This window comes from Gymnodraco acuticeps, unplaced genomic scaffold (assembly GCF_902827175.1).
Source record: "Gymnodraco acuticeps unplaced genomic scaffold, fGymAcu1.1, whole genome shotgun sequence".
Classification (NCBI taxonomy): domain Eukaryota; kingdom Metazoa; phylum Chordata; class Actinopteri; order Perciformes; family Bathydraconidae; genus Gymnodraco; species Gymnodraco acuticeps.
This window is the reverse complement of record NW_022990125.1, coordinates 2,838,480-2,859,682: the sequence shown is the minus strand read 5'-3', so window position 1 is coordinate 2,859,682 and position 21,203 is coordinate 2,838,480. Positions and strand designations below refer to the sequence as shown.

The 21,203-nt window shown below is 41.6% G+C and overlaps 1 protein-coding gene across 1 annotated transcript in view; it reads left to right on the top strand.

Annotated features, from left to right (window-relative positions):
* The window catches only part of antxr2a (ANTXR cell adhesion molecule 2a), a 79,284-nt gene that overhangs the window by 21,306 nt on the left and 36,775 nt on the right, over positions 1-21,203 (top strand). The window contains 7 exon segments of the mRNA XM_034216631.1: positions 2,988-3,066; positions 4,187-4,282; positions 12,188-12,238; positions 13,298-13,387; positions 16,444-16,553; positions 16,555-16,615; positions 17,410-17,490. Of these exon segments, the coding sequence (XP_034072522.1) occupies positions 2,988-3,066; positions 4,187-4,282; positions 12,188-12,238; positions 13,298-13,387; positions 16,444-16,553; positions 16,555-16,615; positions 17,410-17,490 (568 nt within the window).

The window sequence follows — 21,203 nt, the reverse complement described above, 5'->3', positions numbered from 1 at the left end:
ATTGTCAGCCGCTCCAGCTGTATCAAATCACCAAAGCTTAGCGTCACAGCAGCCTTACTTTCTGACAGATTATAGCGAGCCCTGGGACAAAGTATTTCTAACTTGGAGCAAGAGATCTGCTGAAGGAAGAATCCTTCTGCCATTCAACTGGTGTCCCTACCACGCTTTCTACCAAGTGTACCATGACAATCTGCTGAATCTGATAATCATCACTAGATATGCGAAGTGGACAAAAAAAGATGTAACTAACCATGTTTTTTTTATCAAAGTAGTAAGGGGTTTATTTTCAAGTAAGCTATCACAATTATTTGCCATAAACTGTCAGGAGATAATGAAGAACATCCAGTTTCTTCCTTTTTGTCTGACCAAAAGTAATTTTCAATGATCAAACAGATCAAATCAGAGGAGCAGGAGACATCTAATTCATATAATTTCTTTCTTGGCGAATTCTTTTAACTATTAGATAATTATCAAAATACTCAGATTCATTTGTCGAGCGAATGACTTACCACCTTTTTCTAATACGATGGCACAAACGGACCACTTTAGGTAGACATTGTCATCCAACTGCTAATCATTCTTTCGTTAATCTTCCTGGAACTTAAAGGGTGAGAATAAAAAGAGCATATATGACTTATGCCTCTGTGCTGGAGCAGATTCTGCCTACTCAACAGTAACTGGCTAAATTAGCACTCAGCGTCTCACGGAGGGAGAAAAAAGGCCTCGCCAACTATGGTTGGGTTGTGGTGCGTTAAGGATGTCCAGCGATGTCAGGCGAGAGGGGGTTTGTACGTCAGTGTAACTCGCTTGGGAGCCTTCCTCCTTCACACCGCGAGGTCCACACCTCCAGCTTGATTAACAACCTGCCCACCATTATCACGGATTGAGGGTGTCAGCTAAATTAGCCTCTCCCCTCACCCATTCAGCACAAGCACTTAGTTAACATGCAAGGACCTGCAGCGTTCTTCTTTAATGTACATCCACACCTCAACGGAAAGGTAGAAACAGGGCACTTTGAGCATATCATAGTTTGTAGAATAAACCGATGTAATCATTTCTGTTTAAGAATGAATACAAATTCCATCATAACCTTTACTAAACGTTCAATACAGTTTGTATTAAAAACTCATACTAACTACCTCTCTATAAACATTGATACTAATTGTCCTCTACTTGCTAGTTAATGCATTATTTGAGCCTGCACTTTGTATATTGTCTGTTTTTAAAAAAAACAATCTGCATTGCTAAACCATTCCTTAAAGAAGATTAAATGCTAAAAAAATAATAATATTGACCTCAACGACTACAGAATAGGTGATTGCATAATAGAGTAGAAAAGGGAAACTGGAGACACCAACAAGTTGTGTTAGTGTCAGAGTTCATCCGGTTTTAAAGTTCCATGAATTGGATTTTAAATATTTATCCGTGGTAAATTAGGAAAGGTGCAAAGGAGTCACTTTAGAATATTTAGAACCCACTGCATAGTAATGGACACATGGTCAGGTTGCTCATCTGTTCTGAACCACAGGAGAATTGGAGGCCCGAGGCACTGCCTGAGGTGAAATCCAAAGCAAAGCAAAGAGCTCTCTTGTTATTATTCCGCAGCACCAGTTTGTATGCAGGCCTCCCCTGTACGCTGTGTGTACACTCACAGCTGGCCCCTCACACACAATACCACTCTGCCTACTTTCTTTCTCTCCTTCTTTTTGTGTTGTGGGGAGGATTTCAGGCGTTCCATGTCCTGAATTCTCATTAAACCTGCAGTAATTGGATTGGGCGTAATAGACATATGGAAATTGCGGTGCCGTTCATCATTAGGGTTTTAATTGCGCCCATTTTGGCTTCCGCGTTTCCCCCTCTAAATAAGTCATAGGAGTTCACGTGCCTTGTTACTGCCAGTCAGGTTACTTCATCCCCTCACGCTGACGGCCGTGATAATGAGACCATTTCCTCCCTCTGAGTTTGAGCATTTACTTTGTACCCATTGTGTTCTTTACTGAGCATTGTGTTAATGTGAGCAGTGCATTCCTTTTACAGGATTTGCATGTGAAACAACACAATTTAGCTCTTTTTTTCTGTCACTGGAAGTCATATTGGACATTTTGTAGAACCCTACCAATTCATGAGCTTGAGACAAAAAAGGAAATCTGTTGCTAATTCATCAGCGGATCGTATTGTAACTCTTTTTTTAAGTATTTGAAGCCTTTTTTTTTTTTTACTCGAAGCCAACAGTTTCGGCTATTACCCCTTTATATTTAATTAAAGGGTTGTGTCAAAGATATCTACTGAAAAACACCCTCTCTAAATCTATATCCAAAAAGAATAGCACGCCTTTTTTGGTAGATACAAATAAAACAAGCCTAATCTATGAATTTGCATTTACCTCTTGGAGATCATGCATGATATTTACAGTTAAAGAATAATCTTTTTTATCAAAGCAAAAATATGACCATACATTCTAACACAGCTGGAAAATAAATGATTTAAAAAAGAAAATACACCTAAAATACAACACAAATTGCTGCATTTATATAGTAGTTTGTATGGTAGATTTTGTATCCAAAGTGCTTTACAATTTTCTTCTCATCCATTCACACACACTCACATTCCATTGGCTGCAAGCTACCATGTAGGTGCGAGCCTGTCCATTGGGAGTAGTTTTGGGTTTGGGGGCTCAAGGACACTTGGACAGGTGGAGCTCCACTTCCTGACCCACAGGTGCTCCTTTTAAAGCAAAATATGACTCATAAATGCATAAAAATGCAGCATGGAACAACATTTCTTCGCCTGCTGGTAAATCAGTAAATGTTGCTTTATGTTGTTAATGTATTTTCTGATAGATTAATGTTAGATGCCTAGAAGATAAAGTAATGTTAGATGCCTAGAAGATAAAGTAATAAGACGCATGTTTCTTCTCCATTTAATGTCAATGCCGTTCACATATTGGATATAATTATGTGAGACTAATTCCACTCTGGTCTTTACAGGACCATGGATGTTCTCATCAGCCTCAACCACGGCAAATCCTTCATCTCCAGCTCCTACACCATCACTGCGTCCACATGTGTGAGTCTGGATGACCTTCTTATTCATACCAAAATGAAAGCATCTGAGATGATAATGGACTCTTATATTCTTTCCTGTATTTTCCACCTTCTAGTTTAAAAACTGCTCCCTTCCCCTTACACTTCTCTCTTTATAACCTACTGTAAGCTTATTTTCTCAATTCATGTTTCATTCCGTGCTCAAATGTTGGTTTTGGATGCTTTATAGCCGCCATCCTAATAAGTAGAACTTCCTCATCCTCTGTTCCAAGATCATCATTTGTTTTCTGTAGTGAGTTCACAGTTTCTCACTATTTTCAATTGCAAAAATATGAAAGCAATTCAGTTTTCTTATGTTGACAATCAAGTACAATTGTAAATGAAAGGCTCAATATCATCAATGAGTAAAATATACACTTTAAATTATTACTTTAATATTCTGACAAAAATGATGATAAAACTTTGTAATATACAGTAATTATGGTCATTTTAAGGGAGGATAGGTTTTTACCCCTGACAAATGATCACAATCATACACAAACAAGTTAAAGAGATATCCCAGAGAACTTGATTACCTCGAAATGTATACATTTTCATTAATTAAGTCTTGCTGAATTCAAACTAAATAGTAGTAATCAAAGAAAAAAATAATGCCATAAATCATAATGCAAAAAAAAGCCCTTTTTTAATGGGATTTTAACTCAATTCAAGGATGTCATTTTGCCTCCTTGCGTGTGACCAACCTATACCAAATGAATGTTTTTGTTTATCAAAAGGCTGTAAGTATCCCTCATTGTCTGCATCTCATCTTAAATACTTCTCCACCAGCTAATTATGAGACATTTTGTTAATTTTTTTTATTTAACCTTTATTTAACCAGAAAAAAGCATTGAGATAAAATCTCATTTGCAATGCTGACCTGGCCAAAAGGCAGCAACGTTACACATAACACAAATATATAAAATACAGAGAACATAACTAAGAACACAAAAGACGAAAAAGCAGTCACTACATTGTGCACATTTAGGACAGTAAGAAAGGTGCAACTTCAATTTAAAATATTATTTATTATTATAATTATGCAGGAGAAAATTAAAAATGTTGTCATTTTTTGTATTAAACTCGTGACTTTCTCCTTGCAGTCGGATGGTTGGGCAGTCGCGATTGTCTTCCTGGTGCTGCTGATCCTCGTCGCTCTGGCCCTCATGTGGTGGTTCTGGCCCCTTTGCTGCACAATAGTGAGTGTTGCTACACTGCTCATAACATACTCAACTTTGGGCAACCAGAGGCCTTTACTACGAAGCAGGATTGTCGCTTAGCCGGCTAACTTCAGGGAAAACTCGGGGTTTCCGGTCCTACGACGCTGGTTCTCTTTTTAGCGGGCTAGATCTCCATGGTAACTTATGCTGTGCGGCTAACCTGCCCCGGAGCAGGTTAGGTTGCAGGCTAAGAGATCAACTCAGTGAAAGCACTGCCTGCTGACCAATCAGAGCTCAGTGTGCAGAGTTTAAAGCGATCAAGTCATATTACAGGATAAAGGAAATACAGAAAAGCTGCCGTTGCAGGAAAGACGGCCGGCAAAAATCACCGACTGTGTGAACGTGAACATTAATAGAATATCATCTCCATCTTCAGAGCAATCTGACTATTATAACATTAGCGTTAAGAAAGCTTAATTAAATATCTGCCACAAAATAATTTACCAGATCAAAGTAACAGTACAGTCCGCGGCATATCACATCATAATGTATCATATGTCCTTATCTGAGTCAGCTTCTTGAGCCGTATCTGGCCGTGCAACACTCACAGTGTCACATACTGTATGCAGAAGTATTCATGTAAAACAAAGTTGCTTTGAATATTTCTCTAGCTCTGATGATGGCGTCAAACTTCCTGTTGTTGCAAACGTCTTAAGAAATTGGTTCAGCTGAAAATAGTTCTTTTTAAATTGAGTTGTAGAGTGGACAACCCAAAGCTGTAACAATATACCGGTGATGAACAGCAGGTCAGTGGCAGGTTTAACTGTGTCCCACTTCGATGCTACTCCCGTGAGGCAGCGGGCTGTGAGGGGAAGTGGTGTCGAACATCTACTCGGCTCCATCACCCCCAGTTTACCTCGGTGGCTTAGCAACACCGCAGAGGAAGGACCTCAAACAGGAAATGGGGAAACCACATCCTGCACATCAAGTTCTGAGAAGAGATGAAGTTGTTTCATGTATAGTAAGCAAAGAGTGTAACAAACCAAAGATAAGATGAGGACACTGAGTGACAGATTGCACCAACGTTAACAACATCTCTGTTTGCCCATGACTAACATTGGGCCTACCTGGGGACTGAAGTGATTATTAATAATCACAGAGATTATTTATGGTTTATCACTTTTGAATCTTTAATGCCCATTCTGTTTTGGTAAACACAGAAAACTATTTGTGAAACGGGATTTCGAAAAAGTGTCACGGTTAAACTCCGTATGAAGTGGTGAGGTGCCGCTCCACATTGCTTTTCTTCCCGACGGCAACGCTGTTGTGTGAGAGCGTTTCACATGTGTGTATGAGAGATTTTTACATATGTCTGTAAATTATTTTGGTTTCAGTTGTGTGTGTGTGTGAGCAGGCTCGGATTGGCCATCGGGAGATTTGGGACTTTTCCTGGTGGGCCGCTGCCGTTGGTGGGCTGCTTCCGTTGGTGGGCTGCTGCCATTGGTGGGCCGCTTCCGTTGGTGGGCCGCTTCCGTTGGTGGGCCGCTTCCGTTGGTGGGCCGCTTCCGTTGGTGGGCCGCTTGGTGGGCTGGGCGATTTTTTCGGTTTTAACGATTAATTTGCATTTTTACTTTCCTACGGTTTGTGAAATGGCTGAACCGAAAAATCGCGATTTAAAAACATTTCTAGACTCCGCAGATTTGTTTTGCTTTAAGGGACTCCGTAGTAGCTTACTCTCTCACTTTCCAGAACGCGCACAAAACTCAGCCACATTGCCTGTGACTACCCGATCTGCAGCTCTGTGTACACATATATCACTTAAATTATTCAATACATCCTTTGTACTGAAGTATTCAAGAGTAAATAAAGTAAATAAAGTTTAATATAAATGATTTGCTGTGGCCAATTGTTTTCATTGCATTTACAGACCCGTGTAAATCTCTGATACCACCCAATGAATGCATTGACTTGCTTGTAGAACCACGCTACACAAAACAGATAGCAACACCTATACAAACTATTTTAAAAAAAAGGGGCTACTGTATCGACCTATATAAAGTATATAAATATTTTTTTTCTTTTCAAAATACCAAAAATATCTTGCATTTTAGCCATACCTCATTTCGCTCCATTTGCTTTTTCCAGCGCTGTTTTTGCAGGGGGCTGATTCTGTGAGCTGCAGCTGACCACGCCCCCCTGCAGGAGAGGGGAGCGTGCTCTGAGATCAGCTGCTGGGCGGTCTGTAGAGGGGGAGGAAAAGAGATCTCCGTTCTCCGTGTTTTATTCTTATAGAAGTAAGAAGAGAAGTAATGGGGCAGAAACCCTCCTTTTTACGCAGCGGTCCAGACATAGACATCAAACGGCGACACATATTCAGTTGGCAGTTACTTTGGCATTAGGGCAGGGATATCTAGATACTTCCCAAGGTCTGACATCATGAATTGTGCTACTTTTAAAGCAAGCAACGATGTTTTCAAATCTGTAATCAAAAAGCTTCTCAAAAACACTATCGAAGCAGTTCCTGCCGTTGCTACGTTAGTTCAAACAGTAACAACGGACTACTTTTCTTAGCGGATGCTTGTCAATTTAAATCAATACATAAAACAATTTTTTAAGTGAATAAAATCATTTTCTAAATCCATAAAAGCATTTCAATTAATATTAGGAGTCATGTCGTTACTTTGTTGAGAATGTGGCCATGTGTAATAAGCGGGATGATGTGCACATTGCATAATGTGCCTTCATGCCGATCTAGATCCCTCCGCAAAAAAAACAAAAAAACCGCTCGTTCGCGGGCGAGAGCCGGCTCCCGTCGTTCACTTAAAAGAGCCTTGGTCTGGTTTGTTTAGAAAAAAACTGAAAAAAATCGAGGTTTAAATCGAAAATTGTCCATTAGTTAGAAAAAATCGCGATTTTATTTTTAGGCCAAATCGCCCAGCCCTACGTTGGTGGGCCGTTGGTGGGCCGTTGGTGGGCCGTTGGTGGGCCGTTGCCGTTGGTGGGCCGTTGGTGGGCCGCTGCCGTTGGTGGGCTGCTGCTGCCGTTGGTGGGCTGCTGCCTTCGGTGGGCTGCTGGCTCTGGCATAGGTGGGCCGTGGACTTTCACAGTGCCGGTACCGCCGCAAACACCCGCTGTTGCGAGGCTCCGGCAGTGGCGCTGTGACAATCCACCGCCGTTGCGAGTCTCCGGCTGCAACAGTCCACTACCGCCCGCGAGGACCCATGTTCGATTCCGGCCTGAGGTCCATAAAAATGAAAATCCACCGATCATATCTCTGCGCCCCACACTTTGAGAAACGCTGTGCAATGTGAATATGTTCCTTTTGATTATCAAAGAAATAAGAAGAGACATTAATATAATAACGTTTCAACATATCTTATCAGCGTTTCAGGCCACGTAATAATTTTTCAAACGGCTTTGGCACCATAAAACCATCTTCCTAGTATAAACAAAAAACAATGACAACACACCCTCACTCTTAACTTCATATCATAGTTGAGAAAAAATGTCATTATATTTATATCTAAAACAACTAAACCAGCCAAAGTGACACAATTAATGACATTATGAATAACAGTACATTTGGGGTATTTCTTTTCAACCTTGAATTCACTGACCAAACATTCAACAAAGTTAAAGGTTTTTAAAAAATGTCCAACAAAACATCTTTAGTACTGGAAAACTAATCTGATGTAATCTGCCTCATCAGTAATGTGTGTGGTTTGATCAGATTTGATTGATAGGGTCTGCAAAGTAAGCAAATATGTTCAGTCAAATACTGTTAAAGGGGCCCTATTATGCAAATGTTCAGGTTCATATTTGTATTTAGTGTCTCTACTGTGACATGTTTCCATGCTTTAATGTTCATAAAGCTCTTTATTGTTCTCATACTGCCTGTGCTGCAGCACCTCTTTTCACCCTCTGTCTGAAACCAGAGCCCAGTCTGCTCTGATTGGTTCGCTGGGTAACATATTTCTGCCAATTGCAAACCTTCAAGAGGCAGCTCTGAGACAAATGTCACACGTAATATAACCAGAAGTTTTATAAATTTCGCAGAAAATATTGTGTTCTCATGTTTTAGGGCTGTTAAGGCTAAACATCTGATACAGCTCATTGACCAGTATTAATACATTGTCCACTCTAAAAAGGGGCTTAATTATGCTTTTTGGGCTTTCCTCTTTCCATTAAAGCAGGTAAACATATCATAGTAGAAGCACAAACATACCAAAGAACATGAACATTTGCATAATAAACCTTAAACCCACTAAATGTATAGAGAAGCAATAATAAAAGCACCAATAAATAGGCATTGAGACGAGAATTTATTTAATGTTGACATCAATATACTGTTTTGTTTAATTTTTCATCGTAACGTCAGCTCACGTGATAAACATAACATTTTCTATATTGGTGCCTTATTTTCTAATTGTTTAATAACATAAGCAATTTTATTTCAATTTCAACTAGTAATTTCTTGTAATTTGAGGCAGCATAAAAGGCAGAACTGACTCCTCTTTAATATCAAATAACATCTATTTTAATTAAATACATGTGCATGTAAATATATAATATTGACGGGTAAGTAAGAAGGCCGTGACGATAAAAGATAATTTCATTACTATGTGCCAACGTGTTTGTCCAAGGTTATTCATTATTTCCACAGATCGCCACATGTTACTGGTCCCTCGTGAACAGGTGGAACCTGAGGCTGTGTGTAATTAACAAATCTAAACTTGCGATGAAATTCTGAGCCCTCCTTAGTTGTTTTCCTTTCAACAACTTGATTGTGCTTGATGGAGGGTATTTATTTCTTAAATCCGTTGTTTAAACTGCTCTTTAGTGTGGATATTCATAAAAAAAAACAGCTCTCATCGCCTTTGGAAAAAACAGCCTCACCCACTTAACCATTTACAAAAACCCACAGCAGATTATCGTTTGGGGCTATGGGAGAGGGGCCGCAGATGGTGCACCCTGGTCTTTTCTGTGTGTCTGCCTTTTTTTACCGGGATCTGATAAAGGCAAATGTTACCCTCCACCGCCGCTTCGCTCTCTCCCGCACCGCCCCTTAACTGATAGACGTCACCTGGCTTTGTGGACCTGAAGGGAGCCCATCCAGGATGAGATGGAAGCATATTTTGGAAAACCAACAAAGGCATTAAAATGTAAACCCCCTGCAGCATGTCTGGCCGCGGACGTGTTTGTCTTGGTGGAGAGAGCTGCTGTTGCCTTCCATCGAGGGACGCGGCAGAAGAGGAGGGCCATGTGTGGCTTGTTAATATTTAAACCCCCAGTCTGCCAGGTTTCAGCAGTCGGGATGAGGCCACACACACACACACACACACACACACACACACACACACACATACAACCTCTTTCCCACAATGCCTCTCTCTGTCTCTCTCTATCTCTTTCCCACATGGATTGATGCCAAGAGAGAGGTCATACAAGCTGTGGAGTGGTAATTTCTTTGTTTATGATTTGTTTGGAAATTAAACTCAGAATGGCGTAGCCTTTAGTTCAAATGAAAGGATTCAGGGTCGGAGATGTAGTTTTCAAAATGACATTGCTGGTTTATCTGAAAAACCGAAGATTCGCTGCTAAATTGGATGCACTTTTGGACATATTTGCAATTTAGTTGGTGCATAATACGTTTATAATCTCAGTTGACTTTCAAAGTTGTTAGTGTTGCCCTGCATTGAACAATTTGTACCCCCTCAGACTCCACAAAGGTTTATTTGTCCGCAGTTAAAAGCAAAAATCTTTTTTAAACTTCAAAATATGCTATCCACTGATTCGTCACAATAAGCCTCCCGAAACAGCTTGACGCAACACGGTTTGAGCTGGAGGTTGGGAACTAACAGATTACCAAGTCCCGTTGGACAGTTGCAGAGACAGCCATATGGGGACGATGCCCCGAGCCCCTGTGATTGGTCCCCATTCCCCCTGGAGTCGTGACTGCGATGGCTAGCCTCTGGGGCTGATGTCAGACGGCTAAGTATCCTGCGATTTAGTTTTTAATTAAGCCGGCAAACGCTCCTCTTCACATCTGTCCATCAGGTAGCTGGGAAAAGAGCAGCAGAGCGCCGTCATTTGTATAATGCTTTATTTATCCCACAATATGTCCAGGAAATCTGCTGCGTAATTACTTAATAAAAAGAGATAATCCTGTCAACGTAAGGTGTGGCTGAAATAATCACCCAGCGTATGGAGAGGCTACCAGTAGACCTTTCCTGGATTTGCTTACAGCCAGTTGTGTCAAAGAGCAATTAATTAACCCTAATTGATTATTTTTCATTATTCTAATGACAACAGTATGTCCAGAGTGTGGTGGTATCCCTGCACATAGCAGTGCATGAAACAGCTGTTAGGATCTATGATATGCCATTATTATATTGCTCGTTTTTCATCTTCCAAAACCAATTTAGCAAATGCATAACCAGTGATGACGGGGAAGTTTCTGTCTCTGATGACTAATAGACAAAGGCCTGCTTTCCGCTTTCCAAGTTGAGAAACCTCCTCACTTTTAATGATATGTTTAGTATTTATAGGCCAGCACTCTCGGGTGTAAAAAGTACTACTACTGCTACTGTGTAAAAAGAGTAACAGTGAGATGAGGCTTATCTCAGACCCACCCCGGGAACATCTGGGTGGAGAAGTCAACAGGAAACTCTCCTTCCTTTCTTATCAACCCTCTGCTGACGAGGAAAATACTCAGTACTAATTTTCCTTATCATTTTATCTTCAAAAAACATCGTCAATGAACGTAATGCCATAGTTTGCCAAAGATATTTAGTTAACGATAATGATATCAAACAGGAAAAAAAGGAGAAATTCCACATGGGAATCTGGAACAAGACAAGGGGCCTCAAGTAGAACAAATTATGGATACAACATTTGGAAATGTGTTCTGATTTTCAAGTTTGGGATTATTTTCGATAAAGAAATGATGAATTGATTGTATTGATTAATAATTGAATCATTTCAGCATTGTACTCTCGTGTAACATAAGGACCATAAGGATGCAGTTTTGTTTTATCCCATGAAAGGATCTCAGTGTTTGTAGTGTTTGACTTCCAACCCCTGAAACCTGAACACACAGAGGAATACACTCCACCTTTCCAGCGTGACTGCTCTCACAGATGGAGTGAGTGGCAGTGGTGTCTTCAGCAATCCTAAAGTGAAAAAATAAAAAAGTCGGACATCAGTATGTGAAGCGTCTGACTGACACCTGACAAATGTCACTGTCGGGGCTGCTCTTTGCTTTGCAAGGCACATCTGAAAACCCCAGTGGAGGCTTCTTGTCCTTGAGTGGAATCACATTGTGGACAACCTGCTCCTCAGGTGCCATGTCATCCAGTGTTGTCATGAACAATGCCGCCGGGCCGCTCACTCTGCTGCGGGAGAGGTGTGTGTCGTGCTTACGTGTGTTACCAGTTTTTTTTTTTTTTTTTTTTTTGTGTGCGTGTGTACGCTGCCACTCACGGAGCACGCAGACGGGGCTTGGAGCGGAGCCGAGCCTCCTCCTCTGTATCTCATTGGAGCTAATTAACTCCTTAGGACTTTATGATTGGGGGTAGTGCTGGGGAGCACTGAACCCCATCCAATTAATTAAGAGCTAAACGGGCAGCATCGCTCGCCCCAAAGACTCCCCTGTCAACAAGTTGATTTTCAGCTTTTCTTTATTTTGCACAGGGGGCCCCTGATGTTGGTTTACAAGCAGAATTCTTGTAATCAGTAGTCAGCGGGGTGATGGGGGGCCTGCTGCAGTCACAGAGCAGCCTATGCGTGGAGCTCAGGGACGTCTCTCTTTGACTCAGTCACCTGTCACAAATCACCTCCGTCAGCCTCGTCGGTGCTTGTCCTCACAAGTGTGTGTTTGTGTGTGTGTATACGTCCCCTGATGGACTTTCTGCTGATGCTCTTTTGCCTTTTGTGTTTATCCAGGTCATCAAAGACCCGCCACCACCTCCTCCACCCTCCCGCCCTCCACCACCTGTGAGTACATCAATATAGTGTTCCCATGATGCCAGTGACATTGTTTTAAATGTGTTTGCTGATACTTGTATGAATCAAATTCTCCAGGTAGAGTAACAGAACAAATGTTATGCTTCATTATGTCTACATTACATATAATATATAACACGATTATCATCTAAATTGGGGGAATATTCCCATAATCTGATGAACACCATTCACAATATGAACTTTTGACAGAGCCAGGTTAGATGCTTTCCCCGTGCTTTAGGGCGTTTTGGTTGAACTACACAGACAGCAAAGACAGAACGTTTCCTAAAGTGTTTGAGAAGTTACTGCTGGCTTTACACTGAGATAGTTAAAGGGATGTGTTTTTTATTATTCATTCATTATTATTATCATTATCTATACATACATTTCTATATTTTTCTTACGCTATATAGGGTATTTTCCCAACTGGAAATATATCATTTTAATTAACAATGGATATTAAGAGCTTCTTTTGCAGGACTAAATTCATTTGCAGGGCATTCAAAAATAATTTCTTGATAAAGTTACGAAAATTGAGGAGATGAACTGATATTTAGCGGAGGAAATTCTTGGACCGTTTTGAAAGAGTATACAGCTGTGGCATTAGTAAGGACATTGTGTTGGGGTCGGAAATGGTGGAATAAAAATACTCTTAATGTGTATTTGAGAGAAATTGCGTAATTATGTGGAAAGAAAACTGTTAATCATTTGTGCTAGTGCTATAACTTTTATTCATAGTCAGAGATCTGAAGTTTACGTTTGATTATTCAACTTTATTCTCTTATTTGTACCTTCATGCCTTAATATTCTTCTGTGGACAAGAGTGTCTCTTCCTTTCTGCCAAAATGTCATAATGGGCCTTTCCTGTTGAAAACAATAGTTAACACAGTCCAGCACTTCCTTTCTTTTGTCCATGTGGATGTAGTTGTTTATAACAATGAAGTTTGCATATGGTTCCTCACACTGTAATACCATTTTTTTTTTTGTGTGTGTATATATATATATATATATATATATATGATTTTCCTAATTTCCACTTTTTCCTTAAAGGAGCCAGAGCCACTGCCCAAGTCGAAATGGCCGTCTGTGGACGCCTCTTACTACGGAGGAAGAGGAGCCGGCGGGATCAAACGCATGGAGGTCAGAGCCTAAATATCATCCCCCGACATATTGCTTCCAGTAGCTTCAAACCCTTTCATCACATTCACAAAGACATCCTTTCATGTTCCACGCTCCTTGAAGTTGTAAAATGATTTGAGCAGTGAATGTCTTTTCTTATCAAATGAAATCCTAGAAAGATAAAATCCCAGACAGCAGGAAGTCACACATTTCTGACAGCTGTTATCCTGTAAATCAGAACACTGAACGTCAGCAGTTTGCTCTGAAGCTACAAGTTTGTCGAGTTACACGGGCAAGAGGAGGGGGCTGACTGAGAGGCCGGCCCCCTGTCCTCGTCAGTCCACTGATGCCGCAGACATGACAGGCCCTGCCATCTCGTCCTTGGCTGTCCGGGGCCTGATTGGATCAAGTCATCGCCGAGATGAAGGATTGAGTGCTGCTGTCAACTTGACAAATCCACCTCACCTACCTCACCTCCCCTCCCCCGCTTCTCGACTCCCAAACGTCGGCAGCCTCTTTTGTTGTCCGCGTCCTCCGAAGGGAATCCAGGTTTAAAGGCGAGCTCCCCTCCTCCCCGTCGCTGTTATTACCCCCTGCCGGTTCTCAGCCCCGAGGAAGTCGGTTCCGTTGCACGGCTTTCCCCCCATCCTCCGGGAGGTCCCATCCCATGAGAGTTTGTGAGCTGCGAGTACGGAAATCATTGGCTCTCTTCTTGCTGGAGTAGGTTGATTCCCACCGACAGGCCTATCTCCCCCCCCAGCGGATGGAGGACGAGGTGCTTGTTAAGATCAACCTGCACCCTCCTCTGCATCAACGTTTAAGACGTCATGCTGAGAAAAACCAACCTCCACCTCCAACGCTTTGCCGCTGCCAATATTTCAAACGCGTATTGAGCCGGCCGAGGTGACAACGTATCTTTTATTCATCGCAGCCCGCTCTTCTCTTGATGCGGCAGGCCGGGGATAGATCCCAGAGATGATTCTGAAAAGCTGTTCTATATTGTCACGGCTTAACCTACAGCTTGAAAACTGTGTCGCTAATTAATCACCTCTCCCCATTCATGTGACGGTGGATGTTTTTTTATCTCCTCCTTGAAACAGATGTGATGAATTCAATTAAAAAGCAGGACAGCTTAACTAACACACAGGCCTGTGTTCACACGCTAACACAATGACACATTATAGCACATGTAAATGTGCTTATTATTACAAGCAAACACAGGTTTACAGGTCACTTCATTTCCTTATGGATACATAGTGATACCAGTTGCCCAACTCCCTTGTTATTATCAGCGTGTTTATGCTTCCTTTGTGTTTATGAAACAAAAGATCATCCACTTCTTGCTATATGCAAATACTAAATGTGTGATTCTACATTGAATTGCTTCGTTATACATTTAGTTTTGTGACTTTAATTTGCATCATTCTTTTTGAATGTTTCCCTTGTTTCCCAAATTATTAAGTTTCCTTATTTTACCTTTTTTGCTCCTTTTTTATTATAATTTGATAAACGTTCTGTCCTATAAAATGTCTGAAAAATGGAAAGTGGACATATCCAAGATGCTTTGTTCAACTATTAAAAGCAGTACACCCCCTAATTAAAGAAGTTAGAACCAGGAAGTTGTTGGTCTATTTTTCTATATTCTCATTTAATCGACACGGTGAATCATCAGATCCTCCTTCGCACTCTCCAAGCACTTGGAGTTTCAGGCTCTGCACTTTCACTCCTCACCTCATACCTCAAAGACCGCACCTACAGGGTTACTTGGAGAGGGTCCGAGTCCGACCCTTGTCAATTAACTACAGGGGTCCCTCAGGTCTCTGTTCTTGGTCCCCTCCTCTTCTCCCTGTACACAAACTCGCTCGGATCAGTCATCAGCCCGCATGGTTTTTCTTACCACTGCTACGCTGACGACACCCAATTAATTCTGTCCTTTCCCCGCTCAGAGACCCAGGTCGTCGCACGCATCTCTGCTTGTCTAGCTGACATCTCTCAGTGGATGTCTGCTCACCACCTCAAGCTCAACCTTGACAAGACTGAGCTGCTCTTCCTTCCGGGAAAAGATTGTCCCACTCTTGACCTAACAATCAACATTGGCACCTCTGTTGTTTCCCCGACTCAGACTGCAAGGAATCTGGGTGTGACCCTAGATAACAACCTGTCCTTCACTGCAAACATCGCTGCTACAACCCGCTGCTGCAGATACACGCTTTACAACATCAGGAGGATGCGTCCCCAGCTGACCTAGAAAGCGACTCAGGTTCTGGTCCAGGCTCTCGTCATCTCACGCCTAGACTACTGCAACTCCCTCCTGGCTGGTCTACCTGCATGTGCCATCCGACCTCTGCAGCTCATCCAGAATGCAGCGGCTCGTCTGGTCTTCAACCTTCCTAAATTCTCCCACACCACGCCGCTCCTCTGCTCCCTTCACTGGCTTCCGGTAACTGCTAGAATCCACTTCAAGACAATGGTACTTGCGTACCATGCTGCGAATGGATCTGGCCTTTCCTACATCCAGGACATGGTTAAACCGTACACCCCAGCACGTGCACTCCGCTCTGCATCTGCCAAACGACTCGCTGCACCCTCGCTGCGAGGGGGACCCAAGTTCCCATCAGCAAAAACACGTGGGTTTGCTGTCCTGGCTCCAAGATGGTGGAATGAGCTCCCCATTGACATCAGGACAGCAGATAGCTTGCACACCTTCCGTCGCAGACTGAAAACTCATCTCTTTCGACTCCACTTCGAGCGATAGAACTATTAACAAAGCACTTATATACTAATAAAGGACTGGCTTATCTAAAGCCAGTTGAGTAGCACTTGAAATATTTAGCTCTATGAAACCTGATGTACTTTTATGATTCTGTTTTCTTCAAGTTTGTATTTTGTTGGTCAAACGCACTTATTGTAAGTCGCTTTGGATAAAAGCGTCAGCTAAATGCAATGTAATGTAATTGATGAATACCTGCCCAGCCCTTTGATTTAAAAATCAGTTGCTTGTTACTAATGTTATTTTAATATTCCTGATTTAATGAATGTCTCATATATTGCTACTGTGTGTGTTCTTACTTGTCCAGGTGCGGTGGGGGGAGAAAGGCTCCACCGAGGAGGGGGCCAGACTCGAGAAGGCTAAGAACGCCATAGTGTCCATACCAGAGGATTCAGAGGAGCCGATAATCAGACGCCCCCCCCCCGAAGGCTGCCCCCACAAACCATCACATCGAGAACAAATGGTACACTCCCATCAAGGTGAGCGGTACTACCTGCAACTGATAGGACTCAATATGTTGCTTCTTCTGTCTTTAGGTTTAAAGCTTTTTCACTTCTCTTCCCTCTGGATGCAAATTGGAAAGATTCAATCATTTCCAATACAATGCAGTGCATTTCTTATTTACTGAAGATGTACCAGTATACTGGCAACTTACACATTTGGGAGTATTCTTAATGTATTCTAATTTCTATAAATATGACACCTATTGGAGTCATATTTAAAGATATTAAACATTGAAAGCAGTTTCAGTGGAAAGCTGGCAAATGTGATTTGTGCATGGTTTGAAAAAGCTTTATTGTGTGTGATGATGCCTGTATTACTTCACATGATTGTAATCATATGGGAAACAAAATACAACTAATATTTCGACAAGTTGTTTGAATCACAGAGAAATAAAATGCTATATTATGGTTCTATTTCAAAATACATGTGGCTAAAAGTAACTTTTTGTATGTAAATGATATTGTAATCTTCATGACCATGAGTAATCTGATTGATGGTGAAGAAATGTAAACATATTTTTGAAATTGCAATAATCTCTTTGCAAATTGATTGTACATTTTGAGAATGCACTTATATTTCTGTGCAGCAAAAGAAAGGAAAACATTGGAGGACATGTTAATCAATATGGTCTGGTCTTATATTAAATTAGATGCATGTGACACCAACACTAAAATGAAAATAATAGTGTAAAATGTAATCATGATGTTTGTAATTTCATCAACAAACATGTTGCTGAACTAAAGTCCGGTCTCTTTTGTCTCATCATCAGGGTCGTCTGGACGCTTTGTGGGCTCTCCTGGGCCGGCAGTATGACCGAGTTTCTCTCATGCGACCCTCAGACGCAGACAAGGTAAGTCATTTAAAAGAATCTCCACTAGTGCAGCATTTAACACTTTAGGTTCCTTTGGAAAAAGTATTTGCAGAGATGCCTAAAAATACAAATATGCAGAGGCAGGCAGGATTGCATAAACAGTGAAGTGTATGTGAGTGTTTGGTGCTGATGAAGTGTACAAACCTACAGACAGTTGTGTTGTGTCTTTAGTTTCACAAACTACACCCTGAAGGGAGTGACTCAGAGTCTCACCAGTGGTCATGTGTGGAGTTTGATGCATTCAGGGATATAAATAGAGAATTTCCCGCATCAGTCAGCAGGATGAACGTTGTTCTTTGCCTATTTATGTACTGTAACTCTTCTATAATATTATCCCTAGTATGAGTATTTGTATTCTTCCAAATCCTTTGAGTCATCACAATTACAGTCAAGAAGTCATTGTTTTATTGCAGTATTGAATTACAGAGGAAGTTGCTGGCACGAGTTTAGCATTGTGTTATTGTTACATAACAAGGACGATGTGAGCTGCAGCTGCAACGGCTCACTAAGGAGAGAATGACTGGGACATCCTAATATGGTCAAAGTTGAGTCAAAAGGAAGCATTTAGGCTCCACAAACCAACACACTGAAACCTAATGCCCGGCAGGCGGTTAGGAGAGCACGCTGCTCACAAACCGCCACCAAGTCACAGTTAACCAGATGTTATGATATGTTCTTAGCTTTCTAAGGCAGCAGTTAGTTTCACAAATCACATAAACCCCTGTGATGATGGAGCATTTTGGATTTCATTTCTTGGCCCAGAAATATTTTCATTGGCCTGTTCTTATGAAGAACATATGTTTGCTCAGTGGATTGTCACTGAAGTGGAGTATTGCTGAAGCTTAAAAGGAAAAAATTACTCCTCTGACCATTCATACCTAACATTACCTGTTGTCTTGAATCCACTGCGGTGGCCAGTTATAACGGTCTTCCTCTACATAGAGTTAATATATTTGTAATGGTTTCTAGAATAATGTAAGGCTAAAGTGAAAGAACGTTTGCCACTTTGTATAACAAGGACAAAACCGAGCCGGTGTGCCAGCTGTGAGCTTGCTATTTGCTACTGAGGGAGTCACCTTGCCTGAAGATGTGCCAGGTTGCATTAAACATGGTTTGAAATCAATTAGTCTATATTTTAACTAGGGATGCACCGAATATTCGGCCACCGAAAATTATCGGCCGAAAATGGTTAAAAAGGCCCTTTCGGCTTTCGGCCGAAAGGGTTTTAGCACCGAAAAAATATCACCGAATGTCAGAACAGGCTTACGTTGGTAACCTAACGTGTTGTTGTGATGACGTAATAAAGACGCGGCGACCATGCTCGCGGCTGGCTCACAGGGGGGGGGGGGGGACATTGACCTTTGTCATCGAGATTGCCCTGAGCCTTTAACACATCGTATTAAATAATCTGATGACAGACTGTAAACAGAATAGCTGACATTTTAACAAACTAAATACCTCAGTTTCCTCTAATCATTAACCCATGTTTGTATAATGTAGTTAACTCCGTGTGTTGCTGCTAGCATACAGAACACCTGACGTGGAAACGTTACTCGTGGACGGGGCTACAGAGCTGCTAGAAAGACAGTCGAACCCGGTGCATTCCTCCGTCTGCATGCGGTGCACTTTTGCTAAATGTTTAGACAAATTGCTCGTGCTTACATGCTAAACTCTTATTGCACTTATGGTAACAAGTATTCTCCACATCGAGACGGGTAAAGTTTAACCACACCTCGGAGCGCGTTCTCTCCGCCATCTCCGCAGTGTGCTCCGCTGCATGTAGCAGCTGCGTGTGTGTAAACTGCCCCGCCCCCTCGCACACAGACGGGGGAGAGAGATCTCGTTTGATCGAAAATACATCATAGACGCATTTGTTGTCTTTGCATATTAGAAACGAGTTGGCGACACTAAGACTGCGATATAATGTTTTTTAGCAATAATACATGACATATATAAATGTACTGTATGCATTCAAAAGTGCTGAATACATGTTTTATGGACCCATAATAGTGATTATTATTTAAGTTAAGTTTTGCCATAATCATGTCTATTTCCATAATCAGGTAGCTGAACAACATTGGTAAAAAATGTATAGATTATATATATATATTTCTATTAATCATTTTCGGCCTTTCGGCATTCGGTTTTCGGCCAACTGTTTCCTATTTTCGGTATCGGTTTCGGCCAAGAATTTCCCATTCGGTGCACCCCTAATTTTAACATGTGGCTAGGACCTGGTGTACATTAAACTCATGGAGTGAAAGAAGTATGCATATAGTCTCCTTGACATGATCCATGTACTTCTGAAGATGCAGCATATAGTATTTACCTATAGAAACAAAGTTGTTTCTGTCCTTTAAGTAGGATTCAAACCAATTCAGAACTGTTTCCGAAAGTCCCACCCAGTTTTCCAGTCGGTCTAGTAATATGTTGTGGTCAACAGTGTCAAACGCAGCACTGAGATCTAATAATACTAACACTGAAGTTCTGCCACTGTCTGTGTTTAAGTGGATGTCATTAAAGACCTTTACAAGAGCAGTCTCAGTGCTGTGGTTTGGACGAAAGCCTGACTGGAACACATCGAAACAGTTATTTAAATGCAAGAAATTACTCAACTGTTGAAAAACAACTTTTTCATTGATTTTACCTAGAAATGGGAGGTTTGATATGGGCCTGTAATTGTTCATTACTGAAGCATCTAGATTATGCTTTTTTAAGAGCGGTTTAATGACTGCAGTTTTCAGGGCCTGTGGAAAAATACCTGAGTGAAGAGATTTGTTTACTATATGAAGTAGATCTGAGGCCATGCAAGGAAAAACATCTTTGAAAAATCCTGTTGGAATAATATCAAGGCAGCAGGAGGAGGATTTCAGAAGTTGAATAATGTCCTCTAGGTTTTTATCATTAATCTGATGGAATTGTGTCATGATGTCTGAATTGATGTTAAGTGGACACATTTGATGTTCCTGATGCAGAGGCAGGGGGGATAGTCTGCCCCCAACTCCTGGCTAATCCAAAAATGGGAAAAGAGGTGACGCGTTGGTGCAGCTGAGATAGGCCGCATTCAGCACACTGTGATGGCAACAGGCTACATCACTGTTGCATGGCAGCGCATCACCATCGCTAAGCTTAAGGATGTTTGTCATGAACAGGGTGTCTGAGGGGTCTTAAAAAGTATTAAAAGTTGATAAATCAATTTAGCGAAAATTAAGGCAATTAAAAAGTATTAAACGGCATTTTCCAAGGTATTAAGAAGGTCCACAGCAACGACAACATGAAACACCCTTTAATTTACTGAAACAACATGTCGGGAAACCCCCTCAAGGCGGCCCCATGCATAGCGTGCCATAAAATGCTGCTTCTTATTTTAAGTTTCGTTGCCTTGCTCCGCTCTGTGGGGGGGGGGGGGGGGAGCTGGTGGACTACCTGAGAGATATACAGCAGGAGAACACGCCGTCCACCGCGGAGAATAAACAGAAGGGCAACCATGACAACCATGCTCCGGGGTCTTCTTCGCTGCTTTTGGTGCATTTTGTGGCGGCAGCAGCGCCACCTACAGGCCTGGCATATGTACTACAGCGTTTCCAGCATTTCCAGCGGTCTAGTGTGAACTGACACGTTAATGAATCGAATGCGTGTGATCGGAACACTTTTTTGCGTTTGCGTATGCGTTTTACTGTATGCGTCCTCGT